Raw genomic sequence first — 18983 nt, 5'->3', positions numbered from 1 at the left:
TCTACCCATTCACCCCTGATTATAATATTATATACAACATTGCTATAACAAATAGATTTTCAGAGCACATTTGTACATGTAATTTTATTGCTCAAGATAATCTTCTGCCTGCTATTTACCCTGCTGGTGGGAAATTCGGTCTTTAAGCACGCAGTAGATTTGGCCTTTAAGCACGCAGTGGGATATAAGGCTACCTGTGTGAACCAGCCTTCCTGTATCCATGTCCCGCTTGCCCTTGTCTCCTAGCAGGGCGACCTGGGGGGCTGCAATGGGACCTCCTCCATGGCCGTGATCAAAGATTACTATGCACTGAAGGAGAACGAAATCTGTGTGAGCCAAGGTGAGGTGGTCCAGGTCCTCGCCGTCAACCAGCAGAACATGTGCCTGGTGTACCAGCCGGCCAGCGACTGTTCCCCTGCGGCCGAGGGCTGGGTCCCGGGCAGCGTCCTGGCACCCCTCACCAAAGCCACCGCGGCAGCAGAAAGTAGTGACGGAAGCATCAAGTAAGTGCCTCGTTGGCTTCCCCGGGAGAGGAGTGTGTGGATTAGAAAATCAAAACCAAACAAAGAACACAAAAATGCAAACACACGCTAGGGAATGACCGCTGCTTATTCTCGACAGTGCCACCGGAACCAATATTTGAGTGCTGGAACCGCACGCAGCATGGGGCATCCAGGCTGGATTGTTCCGGGCTTTTTTTGTGGTTGTTGACGGTAGTGGCTGTGGGTTTTTTTCCTTTTGGGTTATAATTTTCTGTTCATTTTTTTTCTCCCCCTCCCCCATTAAGAAAAGAACCCTACTGAAACCCTAGATGACAAAAGGCATGCCTTCCGTTGCTCCATTTGACCCACCACAGGATTCACTGGACTGGACTTTATTTATATTGTATTAAGTTACTGATATATATATATATTTTTTGATTGACACCAAAAAATGACCTTAGCACCAATGCCAGACCTGTGTAGGTCAGAGGCCTGCTGCTTCTCTCAGGAGAGAGGGAACTTTTTGGTTGTCTATGGCAATTCCTCTGTACAGATTGTAACTTTTTTTTTTTAACTTCTCCCCTCCCCTGTCACTTTAATATATGTTCATGGTAATTTGTAAGATATTTCTTTTCCTTAGTTTGGTTGCGAAGACCCTTTCGAACACATTCCTGTATAAAGTATTTTGCACTATTTAAAGAACCCCATATGGATGAAGTCAGGTTGTGCAATATAAATGGAGAGCCACAATGTTCATCATTGTACCTGTAATGTAACTAATAATTTTAAATGTACTATTTTAAATATGTAAAATAAATTTTCACCATGAGCATGTTTTAATGAGGTTAAAGACTAGTTGACCCTTTTTCCCCTATTTCACTATTCTGGGAGTTTTAAATGTGCAAACAATTCTTTTTTTTTTTTTTTTTTTCCTTTCTGTATTTTAGGAATTGGTTGAATGCATTGGCAGTTTTTCCCTACACAAAAAGTGCTTTTGTCACCCAAGCTCCAATACTAGGCTTCCCTTCTAAACAGCCCCTATTGTTTTTCTCTAACCTCCGAGATGTGGAATGATTCCGTTGGATGCTGTCCCGCTGGGCGCCTTTGAGGTGCTGACACGAAGTGGTGACTTGAGCACAAGACAGTGTTTAGATTGCATCCCCCACCACTCTCCAAGCTCAGTGGTCATCCATGGCACAGGTGGAAGGGACTCCCCATGACATAGCTGAGCAGGGGCACAACAGGACACAGTGCTTCTTTGGCATTTCTCTAGTTTGGAGGATAGAGGCTACCAGCCTCACCCTGGCCTTTCTAGGTAACCACAGGCCCAGCTGGAAATCAGTGGGGGTCTCTAAGGCACCATAGACCCAATCCAGTTTACTTTTAAGACATTTGTTTTGGTACCATTTAAGAAGGCTTGGAAATAAAGGCCCTCAAAGCATTGAAGTTCTTACTAGTCAACGGCCTTCTAGAGCTCACTTACCATGATTTATAATCTAATTATCCAGGCACCCAGCACTCCCTCCTCATTTTTGCACCTTTTTCCTGCCTTCCATGGGAGGGATGTGAGTCTGGGTGAAAGAGAACAGATCCAAATACAATTGGGTCATTCTGGTTCCTTGTCAGCCTCTCTTGTGCAGGGGTTGGTGGGGATGGAACAGAGCGTCTGACTCAAAGTGGCTGTCAGTATTTATCAGGGAAGGACACTCACCGCACCCTCCCCAGGGACTGCTGTGACCACAAGGGGCAGAGTTGGTTGTGATGCCCACAGCATAAATGTCACTGAAACCCTGTCTCCACATCAGTTCCTGGGCTTGTGGCCAAGAGATGGAAGCTCCCCAAACCATGATGACGACTTCTTCTGGAAAGAAGAATATGAAATTGACCCTGTCCTGCCACTGATACTACTGAGTCTTCCTTCTGAACATTATGTGTCACATTTCTAGTCTCTCACCAAGCACACTGAATGACCCAGAGGGTTGTGATAAATGCAGGAACACACCCCCACACTCACACACGCACTCAACGTGCTGTTTGCCCTGGGAATCTTTTCAGCATGGGCCTCCCTGACTCAAGATGTTCTCAAACTGGGTCAGGGATGCGGATTTGGGGGGTAAAGATATGAAGCGAGTGTTGGAAGTTAACAGTGATATTATCTAAGGTTAGTTTCCATGACTGGTTCTTGCTCGGGTACAACAACTGAAGCGAGTTGCTGGTGTGCTTAGAGAGCCTGCCTATTCGGGAGATACAAGAGAAATTCTGGCCAAGAGATTCTTGCTTTCTGGTGGAGCCCGCTTGACCCCCAAATTGAGAACATGACTGTTCTTGCCCTTTCCTATTCAGAAGGGTGACCACTGAGCATGTGTGTTAGTGATAAATGTTTTGGGAACACCGTCAGGACGTCCTAAAATTCCTGACATATATGGAGTTTTATGGAGGAGATGCTATGCATTTTGAAACATTCTCCTTTCTCCTAAATCTCATATGCCTCTCTCTCTCTCCTCCTTCTCTCCTCCCTCCCTTACTGAAGGCTCTTTTCATCAAGCTCTGTCTGCAAAGGACCAAATTTGACAAGGACACACTGAAGGAAAGCCAACCTCACTTATTCCAGGCAATGATAGAACTTCATCCAAATTCTGTGACCACACCTGAAATTGAGGATGCCTGCCCAGGGTCACTAGTGTTCTTTGTGACTTGGCTTTTGCTGTCTTTGTCTTTTGAGTCCTGACATATATGCAACTCAAGAGCTCTGCTCTGAGTTTTTCTTTACAGGTCTGTGAAGTAGCTTCCAACCCCCTTGTGGGAAGGAAGAAGTTAAGGGTAGTGTGAAAGGGGATTGCTGCCCTCACCTCCTTGAGAGCACACATTGGGTCTTCTCCCAGCAGGAAAACTCTAGGACTTCTTAGTGGTCGACAGAGCTTTTTATTCACAAACACTGAGAGATGTGGGGGACATAGACCAAGAAGCACTTCATCCTAAAATATCCAGATAAATGAGTGGTGCTCAACCATGTGTCAAGTCAAATGCCCCAGAAAAAAGTCCTATCTGTACTGCAGTGTGTAGAAGTGGCCACAGCCCAAATACAAATAATGGGATGAAAACCTCAAAATCATCCTTTTGGGTCTTTATATCTAGTCCTGGGAAAGTGCCAGTAGCTTATACACTATAAAACACACTTATCTTTTCTGTTTTACTCCCGCCACCCCTCCCCAACCCTGTTTTTCCACCACCCACCATACTGTTCAGGAAGGGACTTCCTCAGTCCTTGAGGGATTCATCATCAGTATGATATAAAAACTTTCCTTGGTAGATTTTAATAATCCAGTACTCATATTTTCCTCAAATGCTGCGGCCAACCTGGCACATCTCTCAAGAGGGGTCAAAGCTCATCCTCACTCACTTCTTATTGGAGGTGAGATCAACTAGCTACCAGCCACCACATGAGCTGGCACACAGATTTGGGGCCTCTGGAGCTGGGGCTTGACTGGAGCACCTCACCTACTGACTCACCCAAGGGTGGTGAGCCCACCCACCGCCTCACTCTGCCCTGACCTGCCATTTTGATTGGTGCATTTTTTGGTACAACAGGAAGTCATGTTCATGGCATACCCTACGAATGAGAAAGCGGGCGGAAGTGGAGAACACGGGTAAAAATGAAGCCACAGGGCCTCGTAAACCCAAGGATATTCTGGGCAACAAAGTCTCTGTTAAAGTGAGTAAGGTATTCCAGAGCCGTGCCCCACCTCTCATCTACTCCCACCCTGCAGCATTCTCACGAGGCAATTTGGGTGGATGGGGATTTTTTTTTTCCCAATGTGGGGACCAGAGGGGAAGTAGTTTAGCAGGATTTTGCATGCAAGATCAATTTATTTTTTATGTTTTGTTTCTCCTGGCAACTTCAATTCAAATACGTAAGTATCTTTTATTTTCTTTTATACCTTTCTCTTTATACTGTGCACATGTTTTATAACAAAATTATCTGCAGCATTCTTTTTGTAAAAATGCAAGATGCTTGATTCATACTAAAGTTCCCAAAGCTGCCCGTTCAGTATCCTAGGTTTGAAAATACACGCAGGGTAAGGAGATTAGGAGTGCCTGCCAAACCTTCAACCATGTGAAGTCTGAGGTTTGGAATTTAAGGGCCACTGTGGCCTTGGTAAAGTTTCATTTCTTTTCCCCAGAATTCAGACGATGACATTTTCAGGCCTACACGTGGGCAGGAAAGGGAGGCACGCTGGCGAAGCCCAAGTTACTGTTTTGTAATAATCCACCATCTTACTGTGAACCCACTGATTCTAAGCTTTGGCAGACCCTTGTTGTCCCCCATCTTGGAATGATGGGATCTGTTTTTCTTACATTGGGCCTTCTGGAAAGATCTGACTCTGGACCATGGGAGTTAGACTGCTCATGTTTAACATTGTTATAGCGTGTGATTATCTACCTGGCACTTTTCCCCCTTCCTGAGCAAAAAAAAAGAACAACCGAAGCCCATTCTAACGTCCTTCTTGGGGAAAAGAAATTGTGTTCCCTCCTTCACTCTCATCTGGGAAGTCCAGCCTCACAGAAGACAAGAGTTTAAATTATCCAGCATTCATGCTTCATGTGGTTGCTTCCACTGCTATTTCCTGTGAGATGCTCGGCCGCACACAATCCCAGCCTCCTCCCCCTGGAAAGAGCATGCTGCCACCCTTGGTGATCAGCACCCCCTCCTTAGAAGCACCTGGGTTTTTTTCTCTGCCCAACTTCCCATTGCTCATGCCTTTCTGAAGTTCTCCTCACTCCCCAGCAAAAGCTGCCTGTGGTTCTAACTGTTTTCTCTTTCTTCCCCCTCCTCATGCTGCCCTTCAAGGAGACGAACAGTTCCGAGGAGTCAGAGTGTGATGATCTTGACCCTAATACTAGCATGGAGGTAGAAGCAGCTATTGTTGTCCTATTTCCTATAATGATTGTCTTTTTAAATGTGTTCTATAACAGTGACCTTCCTGAAGTGATCAGCCAGTCAAGGATAAATTGTGATCTTAGGGCATATCTGGGTGCCCCATCCCAACTTAAAAACAAAAAAGAAAATTCAGCTCAATTCTGATAGAAAACTTGACATAGATTATTTAAAAAAAAAAAAAAGACTAAAACTTCTGGTTCTTTTGAATGCTTACTTAATATTTCCTTCCTTGGCGGGTATGGCTTTGTTTAGAAGATATCCAACTTCATTACTGGAAACTTAGAGCACATTTTCCCCCTGTGGAAAGTGGCATTATAAAGAGTGGCTGGTTCCCAGTTGAAACACAAGAACCCTTTTAGTTATAGTTTCTCCTTCATTTGTTTCTCCTTCCTCCCTTTTCCCTCTTTTTCTTTCCCCTTTATCCTCTTCATCTGGTTCTTCTACTAGAACCTATTCCTCCCTTGAGGCCCCAGCAAAATTATGGACTAAGTATGGCCTGGTGGGTGACCTGGCCCCTAGTCACTGTATATCGCTGGCTGAGAGCAAGTGAGTGATTGCAGCCTCTGCCTGGCCCTAGGGATCCTGGGTGGTGGCTGTCCCACCAGGAGGTAAAAGCGGCCCTGGAATGGCCTCCTTCTGTAGCCTTGGCAGAGGTCTCTCTAAAGATTGAGAGACTAGAACGTTGTCAGGGGCCTCTCTTACCTTGGAGGATTCCGGGGGTATGGGAGTGGAATTAACACCTCCACCAACAGGAACACCAAATCAAATCAACTTCCGACCCCTTCTTGGCTAGAAACTATCTTGGGTTAGAGAAACAGGACTCCTACATGGCTTGCCACTGAGTGACAACCCTCATGAATTTGCAAACCCTAGACAATTAGAGCAAATATGGAGCTGGCTTTCCCTGCCATTTCGTCTTTTAGAGGAAATTGAAATGTTTTTCTCCAAATCTGTGTTCCCATCACCAGGAATAGACAAAAGTTTAAAGGTTTCCTCTAAGTACAAAATAGTATTTTTTTAAATTCTTTTCCTTTGTATAGACCTAAAGTTTTCACTTAACTGGATGGACTTTTATTATTCTTATTCTAATTTGACCTGATCCCAAAGAAATCCACCAAAAACCCAAGAAAGACCATTCTTCCCAAGAAGGGGTAAAGGAGCTGTGGAAGATGCCAACTGTGTTGAATGAAGCCAGAGACAAGTGGTTGAAAGCAAGAGTTCTGCCAGGATACAGTGGTCACCTGTGGCTGTGGGTATTGCCACAGGCCTAAATTCGGCATGTGTAGGTCAATGCAGTGCTCCCCCATGGGAGGAAGTGGGTATGGCACTCATAGCCTAAATGTATCTTGGAGAATGAGGCAGCCAGGGGAGATTTCTGGCTCTGCTTTCCTTGCATCCCATGGGATAGGCACCCGCTCCCATGGACCCCACACCTATCAGCTTGTAGCCCCCTTGTGACACCTGCATCCCCAGTCTAAGTGTTGCTGGCCCGTGTCAGGGATGTCATCCACAAGTAGAGGAAGTCCAGGCAGAAGGAGAGGGACAGCCAGGTATTTGTGATCTAGAGGGCAATTTGGGACCTTTTTTCAGCTCAGGTGGACCAGGGAGAGAAGAGTGGCTTTCCCACTCTTCAGTGTAAGAAGTGGGCACAGAGAGATGCGGGGCCAGGGGAGCAATGCAAATGGAGAAAGTTAACTGATGTGATCAGACACTCCATTCTACGTTTAGGGAAGCAAAACTATGTAAATCCGCACATACACATATGTCAGCCCTGCTTTGTGAGTTGAACACATTTCTGAGGTTCTGATTCATCCAAGGCTTGCAGCCCTTTGCATAGACTAAATAAGATGGGTCCCAGGGAGGTGCTTTGGGATGTGTAAGCAAAGGCATTAGGATGTTAGTGCTGAAGGGAAGAAAGCCATGAATTTTGTTGATGTATGTCTGAAAAGTTTTCAAATACAATGCTTGAGGCAGACATTTCAACTAACTGGCACTGTTGAGGGACATGCTGTTAGAAACCAACCAAATATTCTGGTTAATCCAAGTTTTCTGTCGTAGGTATGTATGCTGCCCTTGCACATTCCCTCCATACAGATCCTCTTAAGCATCAGTGAGCTCTTGTGCGCTGTATTGCCATGTTAAACTGAGCACATAAGCAGGTGCTGCGGGAAAGCAGGCATCTTGGCATTGCTAGCTTAAAATTTTCAGACACAAATAGCAAATATGGTATAGAAAGTCAACCTGTTCAGCATGAGTTGAGAATTTCCCCACAGGATAGGTAAGGAGAACTTTATTGCAGTGTTCATTGCAGAGGGAAAACGATGGCCAGGGGTGTATACTAAAGAGAGCTATTCTTTAAAGACTCAGCTTGAGAAACAGGTGGCCTCCTGAAGGTCGCTGGCTGCTAAATTAATAATTTGGGGCATCATTAGCAGGCCCATCCTGGCCCCCAACCTCACTCCTAATTCCTGAACCCGATTACTCTAATATGTGTTGTCTGATTGAGAGTGTGTCCTGTGCCCTTGAGCTGAACTACAACTCCCATGGCTTATGCTCTGAGCCCCTGTGCCTGGAACCCCAGCTGACATGCCGACCTATTCACCCTGTGCACTGCTCCGTGCTAGGTGTCTGAATGCTAAGTCCTGCCCTCTTGACTGCCTACCCCTTGACCTGATGCCAGCATGTTGATTGCAATCCCAGCTGTATTTAGGCTCTTTTCCTCTGCTTCCACACGTATATGACTATCAAATTGTGTCCTTTACTATTTTTCTCAATTGGTGGATTGAAGGGTTCTCTTAAGGAGCAGTTTCTTTGGGTCTTTGCATATGTCCCGCCATATTGTTTTATGGAGGTTTATAGGCACATCCTTGAATGCTAATTAAGAGGAAAATGAAGCACCTTGAATCCTAAGAATCTGGCTTACAAAGCTTTCCGAGAACATATAATTATGTAAAAAGAGGCAATTCTGCTCTAATGTATCCATCCTTTTTCTTCCCCTATAGAGAAACACTTGTGAATATTCTCAGGTACAGCCCCCACTTCCCACTCCCAGGTCACAAGCCACACCACCATTCACTGCAAGATTGGCTCCCAGTCTACATGATCCTCTGGTGGTCTGGCACCCCCCTCTCTCCTGCTGATCTGTGACCACACCTTAGAGATAACTATTCTAGAAATGGCAAAGGTCTGCCCATAGTTCACCTTACTTTATCTTGTATTGATTACACTTGGGGGCTAGAGGAGATTATATATGAGAGAAATGTTTCTATGTGGAAGAAGAATCCAATCAGGCTGAAAATCAGACACTAGACTGTTTGAGGAACAAGTTAATATTCATTTATTTCCAGTACAGCTTACACTGCTGACTGCCTCTTATTGATGAGGACTGCAGATGTGATGGTGGGTTGAGCATCATATCCCCACCTGCCAGCTTCCCAGTCCTGCCTCTGCCCCAGTATCTGCACTGATGCCCAGGTTAGAGCCAGGGTGCAAGGGTCAAGGATCTGCACCCACCCTCTGAGCCAATGCCCACCTCCGAGAAAGCTGGATCCTCCCTGAGCTGTACCAATTTCCCTTAGGACCCAGGCTAGGCAGGTCCCCACGCCCATGCAGCTCAGAAAATCATCCAAGGACCATGTTGAGACTTGAGGTTTTGCACCTGCCCTGCAGCCCCAGAACTGCCACTTACCTACATCATGTGCTGGAGTAGAAAGGCCTGAACCAGCCTCCTAGACTTGGGCCTTCATCTTCAGGGATGAAGTTTCTCTGTCCAGTTTTTATGTCAAGCCCAATTAAATAAATGCATCTTAATTAAAAAAAAAAAAAGCCCAATGCCACTTTTAGCAGAGAACATCAATCTGTCAAATTGAGGCCGTCTCAATTCCAAAAATGTTCCATCTCTGTCCCAGCCATTTAACAAGGAGCCAACCTCATCCTCATCCACGACACAGTCTAAATGTAGACATTACCCTCAGTCATTATACCAGCTGTGAGACAGTTAGCTTGGGGGGGGGGGTTACTTTCTGCATAAGAACAGCGTTGGGGTCTTGTGCGAAAGGGTTCTGAGAGACAAGGGGGAGAAAGTACCTGGAAAGGCAAATATACTTTGGAAGGAAATTTCCAGTCAGGGTAAGAACCCTAGACTTGGAGAGTTGACAGAAACTTAGAAACCTTCAGTTAACCCTATCCCCTTAATTTTCTTATTCTTTATTGTGGTAAAACATCCATGACATAAAATTTACCATTTTAACTATTTTTAAGTGGCATTAAATACCTTCACAATGTTGTACCACTGTCACCGCTATTCATTTCCAGAACTTTCTCTTCATTCCAAATTGAAACAGTACCCACTGAACAATAACTCCCCGATTCCTTTCCACCCACATCCTCCCCACTCCTGGGCCCTTCAGAGACTTTTAGAAGGGGAAACTGAGGCAGAGAAGTTGTAACTTTCAGTTTGAAAATGAGAAGCTGCCCTGAGGGCAGATTCTGGCTTCTAGCCATTGTCCCCCCACCTGCACCATCCTGCTCCCTTCTTAGAATCTCCCATCTCCAGGTTGTTTTTAATCTAAAACACAGATCCTGGCAGATGAGAAGACCTGCCTTCCAGTGCCAGTTTTTCTATGTGGATTTCAACTTATTCAACTTTCCAGCTCAACAAAGAGGAATATCATTTCTGCCCAGCGTTCCAGGGCAAAAGTATGACTTAAATAAAAATCACAGAAAGGTGGGGTGCCTGGCTGGCTCAGTCACTAGAGCATCCGACTCTTGATCTTGGGGTCGTGACTTCAAACCCCACATTGGGTGTAGAGATTACTTAAAAAAAAAATCACACAAAGGCAGCACCACATGGAAAGAACACTTTAACAGGAGTCAGAAAGCCTGGATCGCAGTCTGCATGCTGTCAACTGTGAGGCCTTGGCCACTTAGCCTTTCTGAGTCTCGGGTTTCTGTGAGAGGTCGCATAGCTCTGAGGGTCCAGGTGTTTATGTCTGTGGTGTGGAATGAGCACCGTGCAGATCCAAGGCGTGATGTCAGTGGACTCTGAGACCCTTCGCTTTCCTGAACTTCTAACTGAAAACACTGAGACCCTCCAACAGAAGAAGTCGAGATTCTGTGCCTTGACCCTGGAACTTGCTTTGAAGCGGGTATGCCAGAAATGGCCTGGGTACATTTCCTCCTGAGACTGGACTGGAACGTCCACCACCAGCCCTGGGAAGGGTCTGGGTGGCCAGCACTGACCGTTCAGCCCTTGCCCCTACCCACAGTTCCCCAGCCCCTGCTTCCACATCCTGAAAGAGTCAGCCTGCTGCTCCCACCTCAGCTGCTTGTGCTCCTTGTCCCAGACTCATGCCTTCAACATAACCTGGCCACACAGATTGAAGGAAACTTTTACACCCCTAGTCAAGTGACTGGCCTCCTGGCATCACCAGTGTGTTTCCACCCATGCCTGGTAATGCATTATATAAAAAGAATTTTTTTTATGAAAAGAACTCTGGAGAAAAGAGAGTGAAGCATCACATTCCTCTCTTTATTTTCACAAAATATTTTCTTTGTAATATATCTGATAGGTTTGGCCTGGACACTCACTCGTGTTGCCTAGCTTTGTTCTGACTCTACGTGTAGACTGATTTATATTCTACCACTGAGGAAAGGGCACTTTGCTTGCCAGAGCTGGCATTTTCTCTCTCCTAGGAGAATTACAAGAAAATCTTCCACTGCATATTCATTTCTGTTATGTTTTCTGTTCCTTCCAACGATCCTGTGAAGATGGGGTTTTCTTACCCTCCTAGAGGAAACAATGTCAGAGAGGTCATGGTCACACAACCAACAAAAAGAACCGGTCTGAGGTGCCTGTCTGGCTCAGTCAGAAGAGCATGTGACTCTTGATCTCGGAGTCATGAGTTGGAGCCCCATGTTAGGTGTAGAGAATACTTAAGAGAGAGAGAGAGCAGGTCTTGAGTATGGTGAGGTGAGAGACCAAACCTGGCATGTGATATGGAGGAAATCTGCTCACTGAAGCTCAGGTACTTTCTTAAGAAGGTTCAGGCCCTCCCTTGTTGCACATCTGCTTGTTGGAGGAGAATTTCTTCCTCAACAACCTTTTTAATCCCTTGATGTGGCCTCACCCACACCCTACCCCAGTGACTCAGGAGTTCAACCACAGAAGCCAAGAAAGGAGACCCAATCGCACTGGTTGGAAATGTCTGAATCGGTTTCTCAGGCCAATACAGTCACCCAGCAACCCCCAGTCATGTGTGTCCTGTGGTATTGTCACCCTTGTCTAGAGGCCTTAACCACCTCATTTATGTTGTACATTAATGAGATTATGAGGTGCCATTGATCCAGGAGAAATTGCTGTAAGAGCCAACTGTTAGAGAAGGCCACCACCTCCCTCCCCAACCCAGCGCTGTCAAGGTTCACCTACAGGCTCACTCAACATGATATCCTAGTCAATTCAATTTATCAAAAGTTAATAACACAAAGCACTGCAGTAAGTACTATGGAAAGCCAACAAATTACATAAGATTAGGCCCCATGCTTAAGAAGCATGCAGTCACGTAGAGAGAGGCAGTTTTGATTAGTGTTCACGTTACACAGTAAACTTTACGTGCTCTATTAAGAGTCATGAGGCCATTATTCATTCAGTGGGAATTTACACACCCACTCAGGTACTGGGATAATAATAATAGCAGCTACTGTTTATCAGTGTTCCCTGTGTATCTGGCTCTGCGGAGTCCTTTCCTCCCAACAGTGTCAATACATAGGTACTATTATCATTGTTTCTGTTTTACAGATGAGAAAACTGGAGCACAGAGAGAGAGGTTAAGTGTCTTCCCCAAGTTTGTATATTCACAGCCTGTCTCCTAGGAAGGCTGTGAGAACAATCATTGGCTTCACATGATGGTAGTGTTTGGGTTGGGTGGACTACTAGAATGTAAACAGTTTTGGAGAAGGGTAAAGTGGGAGGAAAGAGCATGAGCAAAGGGCCTGAGGTATGAAAGTGCCTGGCACATTTTGAGAAAAACATATGGTCTGTAGCTGGAGTTCAGATACATGAGAAGAGCTGTAGGAAATAAAGCCTAACAGATGAGTTGGGACCAAATTATGAGGGCCTCGAGGAATTTTCTAGGAAGCCTGGACTTGACCCAGTGGTGGACAAGAACAAAAGTAGGTTTTTAAGCAGAGTCTGTGTGTTTCATTCTGCACTTTAGGGAGATAGCTGGCACCTGAGCAAACAACAGGTGCAGACCTATTAACTGTTGCAGTAGACCTAGTGGTAGGTGAAAAAAGAGTAAAGATAAAAAAAAGTAAAAAGCAAAAGAAGTTTTGGGGATAGGAATGTAAGGACGGTCAAATCATTAAGGGATGAGACCTCAGAACATTCATCCATAAAACCTTTATCCAAGGTCAAGATCTTGACTTCCAGGTGGGACATGTGCTATATGAAAAGGCAGTCCTAGCAACCCCCCTTACCCCCAGTCCCCTCTGAGCAGAACTGCAGGCTGCTGAGAGCACGGGAGACCCATGCATGCACAGTAATAAACCACCTTCTGCTTTAACTATTTTGTGGGATGGGCGGTAGATTTTTTTTTTCATTATTCTGTTAAAAGTCAAATTGTTATCCTTTTTATTTTCAAGGACATGCCAAATGTTCTGTAACCAAAATACTGAGAAGGGGTGGAAAGAAGAGTCAGACTAGCAATCCCCATAAAACAGCGAATGTGTTTGACATGTGAACATTCATAGAGACCTATATCCAACAGCTAGTGCTTATACATTCTTGTCAAGAACACAACTTTTTACAAAAATCAACCATGTACTGATAAAGCAGGTCTCATCAAAAATCAAGGAATTAGTATCCTATAGAGCAAGTCCTCCAACCACAATGCCATTAAGTTAGAAATCAGTCACAAAAATAATTTGTAAAACTCACAATTTGGAAATTTTAAAACATTTTATTACAGCCAGGTCAAAGGGGGAAGAAAAGTCAAAATTGAAGAAAAAATACTTAGAACTAGACAGTAATGAAAATACTCGGGGGTAAGAAATGCCCCACCCATCCCTGCCCCACCCCAGAAAAGCCTGGGGGTGGGAGGGAGTTGGTTTGCCTGAGCCCAGTTCCCTTGGATAGAGCAGCTTTCCTTGAACCAGGCTACATGTTGATTCATGTAGCTTTCAAAACTCCCATTGCTGTTTGGAATTGTGTTGCATTCACAAACTTTTTGTATTGCAGCTTGCTTAATGTCCACTTAGAAATAAGCAGAGGTAGGGATATTTCCTAAACATTCAAAAAAAATTATGTCTGGTTTGACCAGATCGAAAATAGGAAGGGTTATGAGGTGCGTAGGCGACTCAGTTGAGTGTCTGACTCTTGACTTCAGTTTAGGTCATGATCCCACGGTGTGGGATTGAGCCCCGTGTTGGACTCTACATTGAGTGCAGAGAGCCTGCTTAAGGTTCTCTCTCTTTCTCCCTCTGCCCCTCTCCCCTGCTTGCACTCTCTCTCTCTCTAAAACTTGAAAAAAAATTTTTAATTAAAAAAAAATTAGAAACAAGAACCTGTTAAACCTCCAAACCAGAACTCATACCTAAATTTTTAAAAATTGGTTTTCTTATATCTATTCCAAATGTCCTTGCCTAAAATCATCTAAACTCCCTTCCCTTCCTCTTTTGAACAGAAATTCCCATGAAACAAGCACAAAAGGAATAGAAAAATGAGGCAGGCTATACAAATTCTGAGTTCATTCAAGGTAGTTGAGTTGAGCTTAGAACATCTGGTTTGAGTTTCTTTGGGCCATTTTGGTTCCTAAATACATGGTTTTGAACTGTGCTTTGTGACTGATGATGAGGGATTGAGAAAGAATGGGGTGGTGTGCTTTCCTTCTGGAGTCCGTTGACACCTGGTTATCTAGACAAGGATTTTCTCCTCACTCTCAGGACATGGGGTCAGAATCTTGGACATTGACTGGCAAGAAAAATAGGCTCAAGATTTCTTCAGAGCTCAGCTTCTTATTCAGTGCTGGTTGATTTTACCTATAACTCTTTCCCATAACCTTGCTGCCTTCCTATTTTGAAGACAATCAAGAAGACATTGGAATTCTCCCCAGAAGGAAGAAACTAGGTTGCCGGTGGACCACATTGTGGTGGTTCTTTTCTCCCTGAGGAGGAAGCACTACCACCTGCCGCCCTCTGCTGTTCAAATAAAACCAGATTCCCAAGCAGCTCTTTGCCATGCTGTCTATACCAGCCTTGCCCTCTTGGATTTGGGTCTCCCAGAGAGAGAACATGTGCAGTGAATGCAACTGGGTCATCTTCCTCCGCTACCACATCCGTCTCGATTTCCATTCTCTCCTCTTTCCCATCTACCACTATCCATGAACTCTCAAACTGTTTCTAAGGAAGGAAAACGTGAGGTTTCAAGAAATATGTGTAGCTTATGATGAACCCTTCTGGCCCCAGGGGCTGATACCTCACGTCTCTGACACCTTAGACAAGGTGGTCAGGAGGCCTAAATTCTAGTCTATTAATTGGGTGAGTTAATTTGATTCAGCAAATACTTGGTCTTCCACTATGTGCAAGATGCTATGTGCTACTGTCTTCAAAGGGTTCATGAGTCTGGTAGGATAATAGCATTCAGGGAAGATGTCGTGATAGACAGAAGCATGTGACCATACGTACCAGCCTCTGGAAGAGCGGGGAGGAGGAAAAGATCACTGTTGCCTAAATTTCAGGCAAGGACTGACTGATGAGATTGTAGAGCAAGTCACATTCCAATTGATGGAAATAGGAAAACACTCCAAGTTCATGGCAAGACATTTTCTTAACTCCCCGCCCCCCCAAATTAGGATCCCACCACTTTATTATTTATTTATTTGTTTATGTACGTATGTATGTATGTATGTATATTAGATTTGACAAATATCAACGGAGCTCTTATGTGCCAGATATTGTGCTAGGCTCTGAGGCAACAACAGTGAACAAGGCTCTTGCCTACATGGATCTTGCAGTCCATAGGGAGCCACAGACAAATACATAGACTGTTCCACTACCGTGTGAGAAGGCTGTCATGACCCTCCATACTGTACCAGTCCATGCTGCACATTGCTTAAAAGCAGAAAGGGAAAAAGGAGGGAGGAATCTTCGATGGGCATAATCCAGGGTCAAAGTTAGAAAAAACATTAGCATGGATTTCAGCCAAGCTCTTGGTCCTTGCCGGAGGAGTTTAAATGGGAGGACTAGGTAGAAATGGGATGGAGAGCCAGGTTAGGGAGCAAAGGGAAGCAGGCCTTTGACATCAACGACAAAGTGTCGCAGTGCTTTCCCCAAGACCTTGCTTGTACATGGAATGCTAAGGTGGAAGCAGCCTTCTGTGACCTTACAGGCACTTCTCTGTCTCATCTGGAAATGGGAACAAATAACACCTGCTTGGCACATCCCCCCAGAGTTTTGGGTGAGCAAACGAAGGAGTTTGAGTAGTTTATGCCAATTATATAATACTACACAAATCACTGATGTTATTACCATTATGAGCAACACTTGGGCTGCCCAAGAGGCAGAGGAATGAAGACTGATGCCTTCCACAAGCCCCTTCCAGATAAAGAACCTGCAAGGAAGCCTTGTTGGCAAGCTTTCTCTCCAACTTCCCCACCAAAGTTTACCTCCAAACTCGGAAGATTTGCTTTTTAAATAGTGCCTGTGTTTGACAATATACTAAACGCAGTTGGTATTGATGAGAGAGAGGAATAAGGCAGGAAATTCCCTAAGCAGTGATTTGGGGTGCTTTTTTATAGATGTACTGCCACAGTGCAGGTTTATGAAACCCCACTTAAAATGTTATGATATGGGAAAGTGCCATTTGCCCCTTCCAAGTGTCATTTGTCTCCTCGCTGGCACTCCTGGCATGCAATCACTGCCTTACTCCCTTGTGGATTCCCATCAGGATGGGAAATACAGGCCACTGGACAAACCTGGCCGCATTCCCGTATCGTTTCTACCCTGACGGGGGAGGCGGGACGAGTGAGAAGGCTGTGCTCTGTGTCTGCTGCAGGCTGGGCGTTAACAGCAGCCAGGCACCATCCTGGACGCTGTGCAGAGGTCTCTTAATTGCATCTTCCCCACCAGACTTTTGGCCTAACGAGGGTGGTGAGCATATCTGCTTCACTCCCTGCTGGCCACAACCAAGGAGCTGCTCAATAAATCTTCATCAAACAAATGAGTCCTTGTGTCAAACAAGCTTCCAGGGGGGCACCATTATCCCCAATTTACAGCTAAAACTGAGGCCTAAGCTTCTTAAGAATGTTGTCCAAGGTAAGAGAGCACGTCTGGCTTGGGGTCTGGATTCTCTGTGCTCCGTCAGCTCCTGGAGTTTATATTCCGTCCTGCATGGAACGCTGCTAAGATCCTCCTCTCACAGAGGCAATGGTTTTTATTGTTTTTAAAATTTTCCAAAAAGCTTGCAACCCATCTGTGTTTGAAAACAGGCCCTAGTCAAATATTATTAGTAATATACCCTGAAGTAATTATTTTATAGATCTTAAGGACCTAGTGCCTCAATTCTTGGAACCAGTCCTCAATTCTTGGAAGAACTGAAATGAGGACACAGGTCAAATATTCATTCAAGCAGCAATGTATTAAATTCCCATTTTGCAGCAGAACCCAGGCTAGGGTCCTGAGGACGTGCCCCTGTCCTTGAAGAACCTACAGTCTAGTGGATCTGACTGTGCCTTTTTTTTGTCCTTAAGAGAAAATTACAAAAGTGAAAGATACTAATTGCAGAATATTTGGAAAGCCCAGGTAAGAAGACAAAGAAAAAACTCACTACAAATTCAAACACTTCCTGACTCCCGAGGGTAGGGCCTCCATCCTGCATATCTGTATCCATAAAACCTGGCACCAGCCTGGAGGAGGAGGCCATGTTTTCTGAACGGGGAAAAGCCACCCTTGATCTCAACACCTTGTGATAAACACTGATAATATTTAGAAAATAGTCCTCATCTCCTTTTCTTTGTGAAGTGACTAGTGCAGGCATCATTCTTTGCATGCCCTAAGCCAGGTGGCCTCCGAGGCCTCCTTAGCCTTCTGCAAGTGATATGCTGCCATCCTCCTGCGTTCCCTGGCTGCACCCCGCCCCCCACCCCAGCCATGGCCCCGCGTCTCCTCACAAAGTGGGGGTCTCTCAAGGTGTGGGAAAAGCAGCTCCACCAAATGCCCTCACCTACCCCTGCCCCACCCCAGAAAAGCCTCAGAGGCAGGGAGTTGGTTTACCTGAGCCCAGTTCCCTTGGATAGAGCAACTTTCCTCCAGCCAGGCTGCATGTTGAATCACCTGCCACAGCTTTCAAAACTCCGGATGCCTGGCCCAGGCCTGAGGCTTTTTCGTGCTACTAAAGCTGCTAGGGTTAAGGACTGCGAACCACTGATTTAAAGGAAGGCCAGGCGGTGGTATAGTGGCCTCTTGAGACTAGCAGAGGACACTGCAGTGGCAGTCTCAAGACACACAGCCCCAGGACGTGGCATTGCAAGAGTTTTCTGCAGCTCACTTCATGAAAAAGCTGGGTGGTATATGTGGGCAATTGGTTTGCAAATGGAAATCCAAAGGGGGGAGTAGCATCTTTGTTCCAAAGGGCCCATATGGATCCTGTATAAGGGAAGGACAGAAACTGTGTTCACTTATGACACGTGTTCACATAAATACAGGGAGATAAGTATGAATGCCCCAGGGAGCCATTTGTAAGACACGTGAGCTTTCTGGCTTCATTAGGAAGGAAAGAAGACTTTTACAACAAACTCTTAAGAGAAAAGCCACCGTAACAGTAGGCTGCTTTGCAGAAGGGAGATGTTTAGAATTAGATAATCGTTCTTTACTTAAGTAGTCATTGAATACTTGTTATTGGTCAAGCACTGTGCTAAGCACTTGACATATGTTGCTCATCTAATCTTTGCAATAACACTTTGCAATAGGTATTATTTATCCCCATTTTATAAGGAAGGAAATTGATGTCATAAATCTTAAGTGATTATCATAAAATCACATGAAACAAAAGAGGTGAGCCCCAGCCTCTCTGACTCCAAAACCCATGTTTCGTTCACTCCACCAAGCTTTATAACCTGGACCCACATGATTAGAGGTAAAACAAAAGAGGGCAGAAAAATCAAGAAGGGATGACTTTTCAGCATGGCTAGTCAGCTGGAAGTCGATCTTTTGTGAAGATGCATGGGGTCACGAGGCAGGCTTTACGGTGCGTGTAAAGAATCCCCCTACCCCGCAGTGCCTCTGCCAACCAGCCATATGACCAGACAAGTCACTTAGTTGGCCTAAGTCCGGTTTTCTCACCTAAGCAGCAAAAAAAGGGCCAGAACCTCCAGGTCGGTGCTTTTCAATTTGGCCTATGGAAGCTTGGGCTATAGGAGGCCATGCTGGGGACAGAATGGACAGGTATGACCTCTCTTTCCCCTTCAACCAGACAAGCTCTGCATTTAACTGCTTGGAGAGAACTCTCTCCTGTTTGGGGGAAGGGGGTACATTTGGAAGGAAACCATTAGGCTAATGGTTAGTGGTTA

At 45.2% G+C, this 18983-nt stretch overlaps 1 protein-coding gene across 9 annotated transcripts in view; it reads left to right on the top strand.

The window, feature by feature from the left end:
* Positions 1-18983, top strand: part of KALRN (kalirin RhoGEF kinase) — a 670515-nt gene that overhangs the window by 632392 nt on the left and 19140 nt on the right. For 3 of the 9 annotated variants that reach the window (XM_047099542.1, XM_047099553.1, XM_047099551.1), the window contains one exon: positions 250-1318. In XM_047099542.1, coding sequence (XP_046955498.1) covers positions 250-507 — 258 coding nt within the window. In that variant the 3' untranslated portion in view covers positions 508-1318. Of the gene's footprint in view, positions 1-246; positions 1319-4070; positions 4195-5331; positions 5392-18983 lie in introns of those variants that run through there. The other 6 variants (XM_047099540.1, XM_047099548.1, XM_047099539.1 and 3 more) reach the window with 3 other exon arrangements.

The sequence above is a fragment of the Lynx rufus genome, unplaced genomic scaffold (assembly GCF_022079265.1).
Source record: "Lynx rufus isolate CCGP_SWC_20201006 ecotype Redwood Valley unplaced genomic scaffold, mLynRuf1.p SCAF_5, whole genome shotgun sequence".
NCBI classification, from domain to species: Eukaryota; Metazoa; Chordata; class Mammalia; order Carnivora; family Felidae; genus Lynx; species Lynx rufus.
This window is presented reverse-complemented; position numbering and strand designations above follow the sequence as displayed.